General features: G+C 43.1%; 1 protein-coding gene and 1 long non-coding RNA gene across 2 annotated transcripts in view; one reads left to right on the plus strand and one right to left on the minus strand.

Moving 5' to 3' along the window:
* MGAT4B (alpha-1,3-mannosyl-glycoprotein 4-beta-N-acetylglucosaminyltransferase B) overlaps positions 1-16388 on the minus strand; it is a 72108-nt gene extending 55720 nt beyond the window's left edge. Inside the window, exon 1 of the mRNA XM_080991392.1 lies at positions 16155-16388. Coding sequence (XP_080847518.1) covers positions 16155-16251 — 97 coding nt within the window. The 5' untranslated portion in view covers positions 16252-16388. The remainder of the gene's footprint in view (positions 1-16154) is intronic.
* LOC308470307 lies at positions 3499-6511 on the plus strand. Its single transcript, XR_013982357.1, has 3 exons — positions 3499-3583; positions 5132-5288; positions 6373-6511. It is a non-coding gene; the product is annotated as an uncharacterized lncRNA (long non-coding RNA).
* Positions 16389-18931: the final 2543 nt, after the last annotated feature.

The raw sequence follows: 18931 nt of genomic DNA on the forward strand, positions 1-18931 counted from the left end.
CTCTAGTGCCTTCAATACACATGACACTTTACCAAGTAGCATAAGAAAGAGAGACAGGCCCTGTCCCATGGAGCTTACATTTTCCTTTTTGTTGTGGGTCTTTTGGTTGCAAATTCACATTTTTCCCCCTTCAAGAAAAAAAAAAGTGCTGCAGGAATCTAATCTCTGACCAGTGCAGTTTCTATTACATTGCAATGCTGCTTGTGGGGATTCTTTAATCAGTTTCTTCCTGTGAAGGGAGAGAAGAGGTGAGACTGCAGGACCTTTCCTTTAGCAGAGTGGGGTGGGGAGCACATCTGAACAAGTGAGAATAGCTACAGGCTATGACTTCATTGTCAGGCTGTGTTGCATAGGGAGGACATTTTGGAAGTTTATACCCATAATGCATCCCATTCCAATAGCCTGCTGAAAATTAGATGCTTTCCAGCATCTCGATTCATGCAGACTGGCGTCAATGGGAGATGTATGACTGCATTAAAGTGTAGAGATCTACTCTGTAAGAGAAATAATCTACAGGAAAACACAGAATCTGCCTGGGAATTCTGGATAGTAAAGAAGAGAGCATGTGAAAAGAAGAATAAATTCAAACTAGAAAAAAACCACACCCGCAAATATGATATGTTAATAGGCTATCAGGTGATCAAATAAGATGCCACGAAGGGGACAGGCTTGTCTTGACGTAGCAAATGGGAGCCGGAGATGACCTCTGCCTGAGAGCAACATTCCCTTGAACTATATGTTAACTACAGTAATAGAGATTACAGCAAAATAAGGAACAAGTGATTAGAAAACACAGGAAATGTTTTATTCCAGAGGGTGGTACCCAAGTAGTAAGGTAAAAGGGTAGTATGTCCCATCAGCACAAAGATCTCCACTTGTATAACTGGACTCCCCCCCCCCCACACATATGCCCTGTACCCTCTGCATATCTGCTCTGAAGAGTTGGAGAAACCCCCTAGAACAGATTTAGGGGGCATGCTGGGGTAGGAGAGTGAGGGGGATGGAAATGTTCTTCTGGTCAGTGGAGAGAGCAGCATACAGGAAAGAGTGAACGCCTCTTCAGCAGACATAGAGTCAGATGACCAAACAAAAAGAAGAAGAGGAGTATTTCCCCCTGTCTGGCAGGAAGAGACAGGAAACTCCCTCCAGTCACCAGACTTGGCCTCTTCAATAGCAGTAAGAACTTGTCCAGAGGAATATCTATACAGTATCTACTTAACTGAAAAAAACAATGCCTATTTGCAATTAGGAAATTGATAAATCCTAAGCAACAGAATAGAACATAAGGGAAAAAATGAGAAAAGGCTACAGAAAGTAGTGGAAAGTCCTGACTGTATTACTGAAGTAAACCACACAAATTCAATACACCCTATGTGCAGAATAAAAAGCTACCCCAGGGCAGGTTCAACTTGAAGGGTGGGCAAATGGGGATGTAGAGGTAGGTCTCTGTCAGATCTACGGATTATATTCTGTGAGAGATTGTGGATGGATAAGCCTTGGTTTGCTGGTCTGTGTCCCAATGCTTTGTGTATTGGGGGAGGGTCCAGGCAGGAATCCAATGATCCCCAGTTGAAACCTATGGAACATTCAGGCTGCTTTTCAAGCAGGAGGAGGAACAGGAAGCTGAAAACAGAGGCACAACACCTGGGAGACCCAAGAGAGTCCCAGCTACCTCAGCTGTTGTGCACAATCTATTGCGGGGCCTACCTTCCCTGCCTCTCAGTATGTGAGGGAAAGTGAGTTTCCCCCACCTAATTCTAACTAAGAGCTGATGGAGGGGGGGGGTCTGTGGCTTCCCTGAGGGAGAAAATAGGAAAAAATAACTATGCTTCTCAAAAGAGAAGAGTCCCTGTACCCAATAATGAAGAGCACAGGAGCAGGATCTCAACTGCAGGGAGGTTCTCTCCTCTTCCACCTAGAAACTGAGGGGGGGGGGGAATCCTTTTCTTATCATATGACCCTGCCTTCTGAAAAGGCTCCACTGTGCATACCTCACTGTGCAAGAAGAAATCCTTGCAGTGATTGCACTGATCCTTTGGACGAAGCCCAAAATAAGATCTTTGGAATGGCAGGATACAACAGATGATGAGTTATTCTTCTTTCTCAATTGCTGTCTGAGTGTCAAGAAGAAATCTATAAGAATACTGTAGGAAGAAGTGAATATTGCTTATCACTGTTTCTCCTCCTCTTTTCTATCAATTTGCTGCACTGATAATGTCACACAGAATATTGGAGCAAGAATTCTCCATTCTGCCGAGTTCCTTTTACACAGGAATTGTATGTCGGTCAGGAACATCAATCTGGTATTGTATTCATGCTTATGCTATAGAACCAGCTCCTCTGTAAATAAGAATTAATAATGTCAAGTATTCAACATTACCTAAAGAATTCTGGGCTTGGCACAATGGATAGATATATAATGTACCATTGCAGCATATTCAAAGGCCCAAAGTAAAAGGAATTGGGCATGGTGCCCCACAGCTCCTTTTGGGGGTGAGGGTAAACAGTGCAATGTCATGCCAAGCATGTTTCCATGGGAATTTCGAGAAAAGGCCATTTGTCTGACTTTTGCAGTTGGTATGCATTGAGAACAAAGTAGAATTAATTCATCTAAAGGGTTCAATACATCATGCTCATTGTACATTTTTGCAGCTTGTCCAAAGGACTGTGGTTACAAATTCATTTTTCCACTCAGCCTCTTTAAACTTGTTCCACTTGGTGCTCAATGCACGGTGGCTACAAAGCTCAGTATTCTGGGAGAACACATTCATCTGTGCATTAATTAACAGCCACCCAAATTTCAAAACTTGTAGACAATGACCTACAATTTAGAAAATACCAAAAGCTGCTTCCCTTCAAAGCTGACCTTCAGAGTTGTTGTTTTCCCTTTCACATATACATATGTGCTCACTGTGCATCACCTTGGCCACACATATTAATGCTCATGGAGAAGAGCCATAGCTCAGTGACAGAGCATCTGCTTTGCATGCAGAAAGTCCCTGGTTCAATACCCAGTATCTCCAAGTAGGGCTGGAAATGTTGTCTGCCTAAAACTCTAGAGAGCTGTGGCCAGTCAGCTTGGACAATACTAATCCAGACAGACCAACAGGAAGCTGTCTTATTTTGAATCAGACTATGGTTTTGCACTGTTCTTTCCTTAGGCACGCTTATCACATACTAGCACTTTTCACAAAGCAAAAGCCCTATTTGGAGATTGGGGGTGGGGATGGAATAAGCATGCAGTGAGCATGAATGGCCTCCACCCCCAACATCCCTGCATGTACCTGCCCTGCCAGCTCCACTGGACCTTCCCACGCTGATCAGGAAGGTCTGAAAGGGTATTCTAAGCACATTTGGTGTAATGCTATTTATTAGAAGCCTTCCTGCAATCAGGAACATTGCATGGTTGGAGTTCCGAAGAGCACGGAGGATTCTAAACGCATTCAGCTGAGCACACAAAGAATCCCGTTTCAGTTCTTCCACCCAATGAGCAGGAAGGTCTGATTCTTTAGCCCGAAGGGATAGGGATGTTGGCGGCAGGGCTAGTGCTTGCTGCTCTGCTCCTCCCTCAACACATTTTCAGGTGAATGCTTTAATAGGGCTAAAATCACAGGCTGTTAGCTTATTATTTATGCAGGGTCATTTATAATATTTCTTCCTCATGGGCACAGAAATCAATGGTCTCTTCTACTGGACATTAAACATTTCACCATGAAAGTCATACCATTATTCCAAAAGGAGATAATACATATACTCAGCTTTTTCTTTGCCTCCTTTGTAAACGCCATGAGGTTTATTATTATCATTATTCAGGGCAACTGTTTGGCTACATCTTTTGTAATTCTGTATGTAGTTGATGTTGGTTCAAAAAGCTATACAAATAATACCAAATACCAAAGTACAACTGCCAAACAGGCTGAGCAAACAACATTAGTTGCTCCCCACCCCTGTTTCTGAAAGGGATAGTTCCATTTGAGATGTGGGAAAATGAGTTATAAAAGGGTTGATTTTAAGCCGGGATTAGTGAAACATGACTCTAAGACAATCTGGCACATGTTGTAAGTCAACATTCACATGCAGGTTTTGGTGAGCCAACACCATGGTGAAAACGTTTACCGCAAGTCTTCATACCAAACAGTTAAGCTACACACCTGCCAAAATAAGTAATTCTAGGACTAAACTGCTGCAGTCGAGAGACAGCAATTTTTAAGCTTACCCATGTGAAACAACAACAATCAAACCACCCACTCAGCACAAACTAGCACATTAAGGAGAAAGCTAATGTTTATTTTACATGGAGGAATGTTAAAAATGTGACACAAACACATGCACCCCATTTAAAACTGCAAAATTGCACAGTTCCAAAAAGACTTTCCAACCTAATTTTGGTGGATGTTTGTAGATTAACCCTTGGTCAATGTCATATTTTGGAAAGCCTAGCTTTTCAGATACCATGCTGTCCAGTTAACTTGGAAGATATAGCAACCAAAGAATAGATGGGTACAGATGACCACTTTTTGCCATATAAAAATTGATTCACAGCCAATTAAGGAGCAAGAGGCTCCAAGATTAGCCTGAAATTCATGCTTCAGACATACCGTATTTTTCACTCTATAAGACGCACCCAACCATAAGACGCACCTAGTTCTAGAAGAGGAGAGCAAGAAAAAAAAAGTTCTCTCCCTCTCTGCGCAGTTCCCCTTCAGCAAAGTGGCAGGAGAAGCGGAGCCCCTTCCATTTCTCCTCCTGCTTTGCAGAAGGGGCGCTGCACAGCTCTCTCTCTCTGCGAAAGCAACGCGAAGCCTCCTGAGCACAGCGGGAGCACACCAATCCCTCTTGGTCTCCTGGCTTCAGCGAAAGCTGTGCAGCCTGCATTCACTCCATAAGACGCACACACATTTCTCCTTACTTTTTAGGAGGGGAAAAGTGTATCTTATAGAGTGAAAAATACGGTAATTAATCCAGGTCTCCACTGGTGGTTCTGATTCAGCCAGTCATGCTGCTGTCAACAATAAGAACAGTAGGTCCTCGTGCTTGATCACTGGGTTTGTGTCAATTTCCAGCACTAATAGGGCTATGGATTGGTTGGGCTTTAATTCCAAGCTTATTATGCAAACAAATCTTTTCCCAGAGTTTTACACTGTGTTGCAGGCCCACCATGCATGCAAAAAGAACCATAATTCCAACAGCCTTTCCAACATAATGGGGACAAAGTCTTACTTATATTAAGACAGTTGCACTGGGAACCAATGGCAGCGGAGAAGGACCTTAAGGCATGCCTCTTGAAGGTGGATAGAGATTGTCTTTAATGTGTGCAGGGGACTTAAGCTTGTCAGGTTTGTGTTTTTTTGTGCAGCTGCCTGTGCTTGCAAGAGACACAGAACATACTCACTTATTAAGTTGGCACTTCAAAGCACACGTAGAGGTTTGGTTGAGAAAACATCACCTCTGAACCTTCCAAGTCTACAAGTTCCTTAGAAAGCTGTAGTTGGACAAGTTGCAATGTTTGTGATACTGGCAAATGCTGAGCCAAAGTGTAACAAATACCAAAAGGTATCTGGTTAACTGCTAGCCCCAGGAGAACCATTTCGCTTTAAACTCTCCGGACAAGGCTCTACAGTAACTAGAAAAGAAAGGGTGCCGCAATTGTTCCTGGATAGTCAAGATGAAGAACAGAACACCTATTTTGCAACAGAGGACCTTGAAATGCTTATTATAAGGAAATGTCCTGTGATCTTTAATTAAAAACAGAATCACAACAAGAGATGCCTGTTGCTACAAGGGGAAAATGTGCCTTTCTCCTTAGGTATTACGTCTTACACTTGCTTATTTTTCAAGCCAGGATACAATCTCCCACACCTTATTTTGGTTAGATGAGCACTACTAGTCAACAGCATTTGCTGAGATCTCATAACTAACATTTATCTTCTATTAGAAAAACAGCATGTCAATGAAATATGTGTGGCAGGATAAAATTAACTACATATAAGAAATGCCACCTTGAAGTGGTTTCAATAATTTTTTCATTACTGCTTTTGTTCTGTTCTTTCAGTTCCCCTGACCTCCTTAATAGTTTTGTAACAGTTAAGAGGGAATCAAAGCAAAAATTTCACAGGGAAAAGAGAGATTTGATAAAATTTTATATTATTATTATTAGAAAACCAGAAGTTTTAAAACTTTACTTTTTAAAAGGAACAAGTGACTTCAGCATAATCTCTCTTAAAACCCCAAAAGGCTGATTACTCAAGGCTTAGCTAACCTAAAGATGAAAGAAAAAGAAGCAAATACTTTTATTCTTAGCAAAAAAAGAAAAGGGGGGTGTTAATGCAATATGGAAACAGTAAGACACTTTTTAAAAAAATCATTCAACAGGTATTCCCTGCAGTGATGATGGACCACAGGAAATCTCAAGTTCTATGCATACAGCAACTCTAATTTTACTGCAGAAGAGTAGGCAACACCTCTGTCACCCAGTCTGCCACTCCAAAAGTACAGGGAACCAAATAGCAGACACACACCTTTGAAATGATGCTGAATTAAAATCTTAAAACAAAGCAAACCTTCTTCATATTTTTGGTATATGAGGTAAGAAGTAAAAGGAGAAATGCAGGGCAGATACTACCATCATTACATTATCCTAATTTCCCATGGGTTTAAATTAAAGTGTGTTTTCAAGCTATGTAGTTGCTTAACATACCAAGAAAGCACAAAACTGCTGGCCAACACCAATTCTTAGAATCACAGAATTGAGGGGCTATCTATTCTGGCCTCCTCTTCCCCAACAGATGGCTGTTCAACTTCTGCCTGAATGCTTCCAGCAAGAGATCTTACCACCCAACTAGGTAATTGGTTGATCTGCTCTTGCCATGGAGACATTTATCCCATTGTTAAACCAAAATCTATCTTTCCATAATTTCAGCCAATTAAGTCTTCCCCTTTTAGGCATCAGAGAAAAAGTATTTACCTTATTCTAACCAACTGCCTCTCAGATATTTGGAGAGCGCTATCCTGTCTTCCCCCTCAGTCTTCTCTTCTCCATGTTGAATATACCTAGTTCCTTCAACCATCTCACAGGATTGTTTTTCATACTACTGATCACCTTTGTTGCTCATCTCTGAACCCATTCCAATTTGTCTATATCCTTCTTAGTGTAAAAACTAAGGTTCTACTAAAGCAGCCTAAAATCACATTAATTGTTTTTGTAGCTGCATCACACTGCTGGCTCATGGTCACTTTGTCATCTGCTACAATCCTGAGATCATATACTACTGCAAAGTCACGTATACCCCAACCTATGCGGGTGAATTTGCCTAGATGTAGAACTTGTTAGTTGCAGCCCAGCCTTCCCTTCTATCAAGATCATTGTATTACTTTCTTCTGAGGCGTTAGCTATCCATCCCAGTTTTGTGTCATCTGTAAATCTGATGAGGATTCGTACATGCCTTCTAACCTATTGGTAAAAGGATTAAAGATTACTAGACCCAACCTCCCTCCTGTTTGATGAGGAACCATTAATGAGCACTCTTGAGTATGGTTTTCCAGCCAGCTGTGAATCTACCTGATGGTACTATCATGTGGCCCACATGCAGTCAGTTTGCAAACCAAAGGGGGCTTTGTCAAATGCCATGTTGAAACCAAGTTAAATTACAATCATGGCATTCCTACAATCTACATGATAAAAAGAGATTAGTCTGGCTGACTTTATTCTAGAGAAAGTCATGCTGGCAAGAAGAAGAGGAGGAAGGAAGGAAGGAAGGCAGGAAGGCAGGAAAGGCAGGAAAGGCAGGAAGGAAGGAAGGAAGGAAGGAAGGAAGGAAGGAAGGAAGGAAGGAAAAGTTATGCTGGCTCCTACTAATCACTAAAGTTGCTTATATATTTCTTACAAATTGACTCCTCTATAATCTGTTCTATTACCTTTTTAGATATCGAAGTCAGGCTGAAATGTCTGTTAATTTCTCAGATCTTTGAAAGTTGGGACACTTGCCCATGGTACCTGTTCTCCAGGTTTTCTTAAAAGATTATAAAAAGAGACCCTGATAGTACACCAGCAAGTTCCTTAAAATGTAAGTCATTTGGCTTTAAAGATATGCACTCATTTAAAGAAGCTAGGCACTTCCTGGCCAGCTCCTTATCAATCTTAAAATGAAGTCCTACCCCCATACCAGTTATGCTACTTATGTAAGGTTGCACCCCTTTTGGGAAATAAAACAGAGGCAAAGTAGGAATTTTTGCCTTCTCTTCATCATTTGTTAACATTTCACCATCCTTACTGAACAACTTCACATTAAATTTTGTGTGTAATTGTGTCAATCCTTCTTTTACTGGATACTGGGGGGAGGAGGGTAATCTCATGTTATCCTGTATAACAGGTAGCCTACGCAAAAAGCAGATACAGCCACAGACATCCGTTTAAGGTATCACCAGCTGGTAATAAGCCTGCATTGGGTAAGTGGATCACATTCTGTTTGAACTTGGTGCTAATTCAGATAAATAATTTGCTGAAAAAAATTCAGAATGTGTGACAAGGAGTCACTCCTTTGTGGAATGCAGCTGCTACACTGGAACATAATGGTTCAAGGGTTTAATTGCTACTTGGCCACCAGAGCATTTCCCCACCTCCAGATCATCAGTCAAACCCGTCACTACAATCAGCAGGAAGAAGTCAAGGCTACCTGGTAGCCTATTAAATAAATGGCTTCCGTCAACTTCCTAATGAGCAGGTTTCAGCTGAAAAAACCCACAACTCTGCTTCCTTCACAGATTCAGTGTGGAAAGAGAGAGAGAGCTTCCAGGAGTGAAGGCAAACCACTACATTAGTAGCACTACATTAGCAACATAAGCCTGGGCAGTGTGTATGGAGGTCCTGGGCTGCCCAGACAACAAGGCCCCCTTTCTCAGCCTTGCTGATGTGGTCCAAAGGAAAGCAGAGCAATATGTTTGGCAGCAGCTTAGCTGCAGGAGTTGCTGGAAGGAGGTGTACAAGGTGCCATCCAACCGTCTTAGGGGCTCTACTCCGGATTTGTGTAGGGTTTACTCCTTAGCTTTTTCTTCTCCCGAAAATATCCTGCAAGGCAGTGAAGGTTTAGGGTAAGTTTTCCTTCTCTTAGATGGGCTATCTTTCCAGGTTGATGAGTCCCATCTGCCCTTAAGCAGACAAGAAAAGAATGCTAAAAAAAATAATTTGAGGAACACATTGCTAAAAACATTGAGACATAAGATGTAAAGACAAGGAGCTCTTTATATTGTTATATGGCTCAGGAGTTGGTTAAGTTGCAAAAAACAAAGAGTAGGGATGAATGGACAGTTCTCTGAATGGAGAGTAGAAGTGGACTCCCCAAAGGTTCAGTATTTGAAACTGTGCATTTTAACTTCTTCTTCATCTCATCATATTTATACCCTGTCCATCAAGATGGGCTTCACCACGAGAGTTAGGAGTGAGAAGGGAGGTGGCCAAGTTTGCTGATATTAAATTCTTCAGTCATTAATACAAAAATAGTGAATAGCTCCAAAAGGACATCTTCAAACCAAGTGAATGGTTAAATGGCAAATGCAGTTCAATGTAAACAAGTGTAAAGTGAGGCATGTTGGGGCAAAATATATTAATTTCACATATGTGCTCATGGGGTCTGAACTGGCAGTGACAGACTAGGGACGAGACCTTGGGGTCATAGTAGATGATAGTTCAATGAAGATGTCAACCCAGTGTGTGATGACTGTGAAAGAGGAAATTACATGCTAGGGATCATTAGGAAAGGGTTTTAAAATAAAACTGCCAATATCATCATGCTGTTATACAAATCTATGGCAAGGCTGTATTTGGAATACTGTACAGTGGTACCTCAGGTTACATACGCTTCAGGTTACAGACTCCGCTAACCCAGAAATAGTACCTCAAGTTAAGAACTTTGCTTCAGGATGAGAACAGAAATCATGTTCTGGTGGCGCGGCAACAGCGGGAGGCCCCATTAGCTAAAGTGGTGCTTCAGGTTAAGAACAGTTTCAGGTTAAGTACAGACCCAGAACGAATTAAGCTCTTAACCCGAGGTACCACTGTACACATTTCTGGTCGCCTCGCCTCAAAAAGGATATTATATATTTGGAAAAGGCAACCAAAACAATCAAGGGAATGGAGCAACTCCTTCCTGTGAAGAAAGGTTGCAGCGTTTGGGTCTTTTTAGCCTAGAGAAAAGGCAAGAGGTGACATGATAGAATTTTATAAAATTATGCATGGCATGGGAAAAGTGACAAGAGAAAAGTTTTCTTACTCTCTCATAATGCTAGAACTCATGGCATCCAATGAAGCTAAAGGCTGGAAGATTCAAGCACAAAGACAGTACTCCACAGCACATAGATAAACTATGGAATGCAACCGAGATAGTGTTTAAATTCATGGAGGAAAGAGCTAATAATGGCTACTAGTTGTAGGTGGCAAAGTTTCTGAATACCAGTTGCTTGAAACCACAGGAGAGGAGAGTGCTCTTTTACTCAAACCCTGGTTGTGTGTTTCCCACAGTAATCTGGTTGGCCACTGTGAGAACAGGATGCTGGACGAGATGGGCCATTGGCTTGATCCAGCAGGCACTTCCTACATTCTTCTATAAAGTCAAGGCTTCCTTCTTCCCGCATCCCCTAAATCTGCTCCAGAGTCCCCCAACTCTCCATAGCATATTTTGAGGGTGCTTAGGGGAGAAGAGAGGAAAGTGAAGTCTCTGTTGTGAGGGTGGAAATCCATTCTGCTCACGTACAGGCAGCATTAGACACAACCCTATATAAGACACTGCTTGTTATTTGCAAATAGTCAATATGAGCATAGTCCACAGACACATATTTTGAAGAAAAACTTGAAAGATTAACCCCCTTAGATAATGAGGCAGGGAGAAAATGCTGTTATTTTGATACATGTAGTTAAAAGGAGACGATTAATAGTGTGAACAACAAAAATAAACCGCAGAAAAGACTCTCCCTTTAATCTGGAGGATCATCTCAGTACAGTAGGTATGCTTACCTATGTGCCATTTCTTTTTAAAATAGAAAATCACATTCCTTTATCTTTTGTAGTCATCATACACACAGTCACATGACCATGTTTTCAAGTGTCCAAAAGAGCTGAGTGCCAAAACAGATCATATGTAATATTTTCAAGAAAAAGATCCAAACAGCAATAGCTGCCATAAAGAATTTCTTCACTGATATCAGTCCCCAAATCTCTTTAACTGAAGCTCTGTAGGGAAATGGTTTTAATGAGATTTAAACCACAGCTGAAAGAACCTTTTAGCTGATGAGTAATGCAAAGGAAGCAAGTAACAGAAGCATCACAAAGCCAAAACCCATTATACAGCGGTAACAAAGACACATTGTTTAAATGGGTAAGGGGAAGTAAAGTAGCCTTGAGACAGATGGATGATGTGGCCCTAATGACTTTTAAAGTGCAGAAACTAGCAGCAAAAGTAGAGACACTAAGTTAATAAAGAGGCTAAGCAGTGTGCAACGCACAATATCCATTAGCTTTGCCAGACTAACACCAAGAGCCATGAATGGCTATTCCTTTAAGCGGTTGCTTTCAAGTGCAGTTTGACAGAGGCCAGGCTTAGCAAAGCTACCCTCAAAGCAGCACTAAGAGCCCATGCCTGTAACTGCCCATTAACAGTATGCACCTTTTGTTTTGGGGCATTGTGAAAACAGAGTACTCCATAAAGGAGGCAAAGCTAAAGAAAATCATTATGCACAGTGTCCTTCCCTCACCTTTTCCAGTCTACCCCTGTCACAAAGATAACATGATGTCGACTGCATGATGGATTCGCTCTGCCTCGTAATCAGCGGCTCCCATTACTGTTGGCAATGATTTTGCAGATGCCCTTTCCTTACATGTATTCCCAGTGCAAATGTGATCAATGCAGAAAGGGAATAACATAGTATTTTACTGGCACTTGTACTCTGCTGTGTACATCAATCACCCTGGTTAAGAAGAGGAGCAACAAGTTTCACCAGGTTAAAATGTTAAGCATATACCACCACCAGTGATGCCATTAGGCAGGCCCTGGGGCAAAATTCCACAGCACTCTTCAGCAGAATGAGTAGGAGCACCCATTACTATCAAAACAGTCCCCATAAGAACATAATCTAAAATTGCCTAACTACACTACTGTAGCCTCTGCACATCTAGATCCACTTTTAAACACATACGTTCCTCTTCCTGGTTATACTTCATTCATACTTCATTCTATTAAAAAGGAAAACATGAGTGATGTGATGGAAACTGATACTCTTATGCTGTTATAAGATATATATAAGGTGCAACATGATAGCCAAATCTAATCCTCAGTAGGCCAGTATAATTAATAATAATAATAATAATAATAATAATAAAAAATGTTAACCATATTATGAACAATTCATGAAAACAAAATACTTTGGGCACTCAGCTTACTGAGAGATGAAGAGCTGAGAAACCAGCTAATAGAAGTTGTATAAACAGCTGGGTAAAGTGGCAAAGAGAAAGAAACCCTGTGTCCAGGTAAGATGATTGAAGATGGTGAGGTTTGGCAGAGCTCTACAAAACACATTCCACACAACTAGGGAAGGGCTATAGCTCAGTGGAAGAGCTTTTGCCTTGCGCGCTGAAGGTTCCAGGTTCAATCCCAGGCATGTCCAGATAGGGCTGTCAATGTTCCCTGCCTTAAACCCTGGAGAGCCACTGCCAATCAATGTGGACAACTCTTGAGCTAAATGGACCAGTGGTCTCCCTCCATAAAAGGCAGTTGCCTACATTCCTAACAGTAAAAAACAAAACAGCACTAAGTTTACTAGACAGAGGCAACAGTTGCCTCTTATTCAGTTAAGCAGCATCTAAAGGAAAACCTTTCTATTCCAAGCACTGATCAATCCATATATACAATGGATTCTTTATGACCAAAACTACTTCAGGACTGTAGCTGTGAGTTATTGAGAAGTAAAGAGAGAATACAGTCCTAGATCCAATGGCAATCCTCTCTTTTTCATGAGGTGCCCCCCCCTTTTAATGTATTATGGCCCTCTTTGTTTGACACTGGTTTATGCATTCCATGCATGTATTAATTTCAGGACCTTTTTTTTTTTTTTTACCTCTGTTGATATTCTGTACCATCATAACAATTATTAGGTGAAGGAAGAAGACAAAACTCTCTCAATTTTTCTCAAATAGATAAAAATGTACTAGTCTTGAGAGAGCCTACTTTAGAAATTATTGCTTTCACAATGCAAACTTGTCCTACAACCATTGACAGGGTTTTGCTGCTCTTCCAGCATAACTGATGGGAGCTAGGTGTATATATTAGCTTGTGGGTGGCGGTGCTAACAAGACTAAGGGAGTGAACTGCACAACCAGTATGATATTCCCTCTGTAACTTGATGGGAAAGTTGATTTGATTTATGCTGCACTTAAATAGTTTTCTGTGGTGAAGAAAATAAGACAAGTTGCAAAATTATAACTGTGTGATCACTGGAAGAAAGGGGATGCTTGTGACCACAAACAGAATAATCCTTAGGCCTTTTGACAAGTAGATAACTAGATATTTCTACAAAAACAAAAGTGAGGTATCTGATAATGTTATAGCCCAATCCTAAAATCCAAAGCTCCTTTTGGAACAGACCTCTTTAAACATGTTGTTCTGTTAATCCAATAGCATAAGTAGTTAATAATGGGATCAGAATGCAGGTGTAACTCAGTAACTAAACTTTCATCTTGACAGACAACTGATGCTCCTCAGTCATTAAACTTACATCTCAGCAGTCAAGTGTCTACTCATCTGAACTACTGTGCCAGCAATGTGGTGCATATAACTGAGGACAAGGATTGTTGTGCAACTGTAATATTGCAGAACTGTGGCACTGCAACTCTGATGAGGATTGGGACTGGGTTTACAACAGTATAGCAACCCCGATTCTTAATACTGTTACACTGGAAATAACCACTACTGCCAGATGTGGTGTAATATAAGGTCATAAAGTGAAACAGAAAAGAACATGAGAGGATGTGCCAGAATGAACTGTGCCTGAAATGGTCACATCTCAGACACCAACATAAAGTCAATTTTTACTACCCCAGAACAAAAATTGCTAGCACTACCTTTATTATTTTTGTTCACCGTTGCGATTCTTAGCTCCCTGTTATCAAGGACCCCAGCAATAGTCCTTGATAAGAATCGTAGGTATAAATTCTTGCCCAAGTTCTTAATGTAATTATCCATGCAAGTCATCCTTAACACTACCACTACCATACATACCATACATACATCAAAGTGCCCAGAAAGAAGGTCTGGGGGGGACAAGTATAAGTTTTATTTTATTTATTCACATCTTGCCCCAACAATGCACAACATTTCCAAGATAGATTTTGTTCCTATTGTGCATAAGGAGCAAGGGTTAGATTGTTCCCCTGAGATTATAGGGGAACACTTTTATTTGCAATACATTAACTGTGACCAATTCCTTTACAAGGGTATAACTGACTGGTCAGCCACTGTCCTTCATATTTTACAAAACACTTTTTCTTAATATAGAAAATATATTTTCCAATACAGAGATCCAATTTCTGTTTATGAAAAAGTAATATATGAAGTGGCCTCAAGAAAAGTAAACAAGTGAGTGGTGATGCAAATATTTTTCATCCTCCCACATTATGAAGTTAGCTGCCAGATAGTCTATCACCTTTCCAGCATATGCATTTTAGAGTGAAAAAACAACACTAGAGCCTCCATTCAACACATTATTGTGTTCTTTCCAACGTGAAGCTACAAGTCGTAAAAAGTAGCATGTGAAGCAGTTCTCGAAGACCTAATAACATGCCTCCAACATGGTCTCTTGCTCTACCTCCATCAAATGTGGTCCCTCGTTAATGTGCCATAGCCATCACTTTACCAAAACATAAAGGTAAAGGTAAAGGGACCCCTGACCATTAGGTCCAGTCATGACCAACTCTGGGGTTGCGGCGCTCATCTCACTTTAGTGGCCAAGGGAGCCGGCGTACAGCTTCCAGGTCATAAGAGGTAAATTGCTTTTAGGGAGGTTCACAATTACAACTGTATTTCTTTTATTTAAAACACCAACAGAGGAAGATATGGGGAAAATGCTTAATGTTCAGATAAAATGCAGGATGTGGAGAGAGGGATGCAAAGAGGCACTAAATGCATAAAAAAAAGGAAAGAAAACTAGCGGCATACGAACAAACTGCTTTATTTGATAACTGCTTGGCTGCCCTTAAATAAATACAACAATCACTGACGGCAGTGATGTAATGTCAAGCTAACCCACTCGCCTTCCCTCAACAGGCAAGCTTACAGATATCACACAAAAAGTCTTCAAGAACACAGGTCAAGACTGGAGAACTCAATTTCCTCCCCTTCAGTTCACTTTGAGCAGTATAAAGTTCAGGGCCATTTTGAACACAAGGGTTGCATGCCCTGCCTGGCCACTTTGGCTACAGCCCCGAGTTAAAAACCTGCACACATAAAAACATCCTGTGTAAATAGGCAATGCTGGGAGTCTTAGATGTTCTATCAAAGAGCAGCCTAAACAAAACAAGGGTAAAAAAACAAAGGGAGTTAGGGTGAGAGACACTACCTGTTCCAAAGAGGCAACCACAGGACAGATTTTGTCACACTCTCTGTGAGGGCACAGAGAAAAATGGTGGTGGGTAGGTGGGAATCCTTAACCACCACTTTCTCAGAAAAAGGGAGCTTTTTTGCGTCAGAAGCAGGAAAAGAGGAATTGAGGAAAAAACAAATGACCAGACAGCAATCTGGCATGTGGGAAAGACCTGAAGAGGAGGCAGTGCTAGGTGTCAAGGAATCTGGGAGGTTTTCTGGGGACGCCTGGCCTCTCCAAATCCAACAAAACTCGAAATGCGGTTCAGTTGCCAGAGGCACCCAGAAAAACATTTAAGTTGCATGTCAGGGTCTCCTGGCCTCATCCAGCACTAGGAGGGGACCTTCTCAGCAGGTGGCGGCGGCGGCGGCGGCCTTTTGGGGTCCCCTGGGGCGGGGGGGAGATGCTGCCTCTCCCCCTCGGGTTCTGCCTGGGGTGGGGGCTCCCTCTCCTCCCGGGCCAGGCGCAGTGCGTAAGGCGGGAACCCTCCCTGGCTCCCTCCCCGCCCAGCTCCGAGCGAGTCCCGTCCTTACCTTTGTGCCCGCCGAAGGCCCCGTACCAGGAGAGCGAGAAGAGCGCGCAGAGGCAGCCGAGCAGCAGCGTGAGGAAGGTGCCATTGCGGAGCCTCATGTCCCCCGTCTCCTCGGCGATGGCTGCGGCTGGAGAGGCCGCATGTCCCGGGCGCTACGCGGCGGCCTCAGCCTCCCGGGCCCGGCAAGGAGAGGCGGCGGCGGCGGCGGCGGCGGCAGGGGCTGCCAGTGCCCGGGCGGGCAGGCGGGCGGGACTCGCCGCCCCCGCCTCCTCCTCCCCCTCCTCCTTCTTCTTCGGCGCCTCCGCCCGCTGCCCTCATGCACTGGCCGCGCCCCACCGGGCCGCCGGCTCCAGCAGGCAGCAGGGGCTGCTCTCGCCGCCGTTTGCCTTTCCCCGGGCCTGGAGGAGAGAGGGGGGCTGCCGTGCCGCCGAGGGAAGAGAAGGGGCGGAGATGATGGCAGCACCGTGTTAAAGGAGCCGTGCGCGCGCGCGCGCCTGGGCGCCGCCGGCAGCAGCAGTCCGCAAGCGGGCAAGGGGGTGCCTAGCGACAGACACGTGCAGGCAGACGCGTGCAGAAAACCGGGGTCGACGAGGGTGTGAGGAAGAGCGGCTGCCGAAAGCCGCTGGACTGTAGGGCGACCTGTAGAGCAGGACACGCTCCCACGCCCTCGTGTTCGAGCTTATAGTTGGGTTAGTGGGCAAGACCCCACCCCAGTCGAAAGGAGAGGGGACTGCCTTATAATGGAGAGGAGGAAACCTTGTCCTACCTCCGGAAAGCCTAGTGACACCAGTTACACGGTCCTCGAACACGATGGAGAAACCTGCAGCAAACTCAGTCCACCATTACAGGCACAGTCGGGTTCACAGGTGCATTTTATGACGCTTTGTAATCACAGGTTCAACACCACTGCTTTCCCATCCTCTCAGAATACTTTTTTTTTTTTTTAAGAGGAGCCAGTGCATCCATTAAGTTTCTAGTCATCAAATGCAGACCCATGTGTGAATGGGTGCTCAGTAAATGGTCCACCAAGTAGTCTTTTTCTGCAACCATGATTCACCGAAAATAAAGAGGAGGCATTTGTCATTCAAGCTCATTAGTGGGTTCAGTTCCAAGGAAGACTGAAGACAGGCTCAATTCTTCTGCTTCTTTTCCTTAGCCTGCCCAATATATATTTATGTGGAGGTTGTTGGCACTGGCATAGAGATGCTCCACATGACAGCACCAGTCTTGTGGTGAATTATTTACAAATGTTAGCTACCACATGGGAGCATCACTGCAGGGACCATAATCTTTGAACCGACTGTGGACTTTCATATCACACACAGTGGGGAGTCTCTCCAAAGTTATGGCTGTAGATGCATATCCTTCAGTAACATTTGTATGGTCATTTGATGGCTCCCTGCAGAACACGTGAGCTGGCTCTATGAGGCTGAATTCACACATACAGTTCATTGCTTAATTACTGATACAGCCTAAAGCTCAATACTCTTCAGCAGAGGCAGTTCTCATATTTAGCTTGAGTCATGCAGCATTTAGTAATCAAGTGATGAGTGTCAGAAGCTGCTGGGAGCTTCAGCAGGGAGCATCTACGGTGAGCCCCATATGGCAGCATCTGATTGAGCATCTTGGCATCCCAGGTCTGCCACTGGACCCTCCTGGACAGGAAGGTCTATGTGAGGGTTTCCTGTTCCTGTGCAACAAACTCTTTGTGATTAATTCTGGTGTGTTTGTGGATTGTTTGGTTCTAATTCCTATCTTGTCCCTCATTCCTGATTCATGGCTTGCTCCAAGTTTGTCTTTCAGTCCTGACTTCCTCTGTCGGTCCTTTCTACTGGCATTGTCCCACAGCTTCTGACTCACCTCAAAAACCACTGCCCATGGCCCAGCCTGACAAATGAGGCAAACATTAAGGCTGCAAGCCTCAGTTGAGTGGATATGTATATGACTGCAGTACAAGGGTGCATATATGTGTGAACTACCCTAATGCATATATGCTGTCCCTCTTGACTCCAAAGGGACATTGTGAGAGAAAGTCTTAATTCCATTCTAAAATACTAAATGGACTCAAGAGGAAGACATAGGTTTCCTTACAGTATCTCCCAACACAGAAAGTGTGTAAGGAAATGCATGAAACCACATACAGTACTTCTAAACATCAATGGCATAGGAGGAGGAGGAGGAGGAGGATAGGGGAATCGAAGGGTTATTTGGAATTGCCTTCTATCTCAAGAAACTGCATTAAACCTTCGGACTATGTCTTGAGGTTATGGAGCATTCTACATGCAATGCCTACTCCTGTGTGCTTATTATGAAATATGGAGCCAGTAAAAAAAAGAATACAGGATGCTGAGAAACTGTAAGGGAGGTAGGCTTTATTTCACATGGGTCAAAGACCCAATTTGACACACACACAGGCTGGCAGCTTCAATGGAACCCCTCTGGAGGCTTCACCCAGGGCAAAAAAAACCACGGCTAGCCTTCCTGTAGGTATAGCACTGTTAGCTGGTGGCAGCTGGAGAAGGGGGAAGCTGAAAAGTGGAAGAAAAAGAAGACAATAGAGCCAGTGTGGAATAGTGAGTGGTTAGTGTCAGACTAGGACCTTTGAGAGAAAGGTTCATCTCCCCACTAGGTGACCTTGAGCCAGTCACTGTATCAGCCTGACTCTTAGGCTTCTTGTGAGGATAAAATGATAGGACCATGTACACCATATGAAACTCCTTGGAGGAAAGGTGGAATATAAATGGCATAATAAACAAACAAACAAAAGATAAACAGGAC

Source organism: Podarcis pityusensis (genome assembly GCF_964106645.2).
Source record: "Podarcis pityusensis genome assembly, chromosome: 2".
Taxonomy (NCBI): domain Eukaryota; kingdom Metazoa; phylum Chordata; class Lepidosauria; order Squamata; family Lacertidae; genus Podarcis; species Podarcis pityusensis.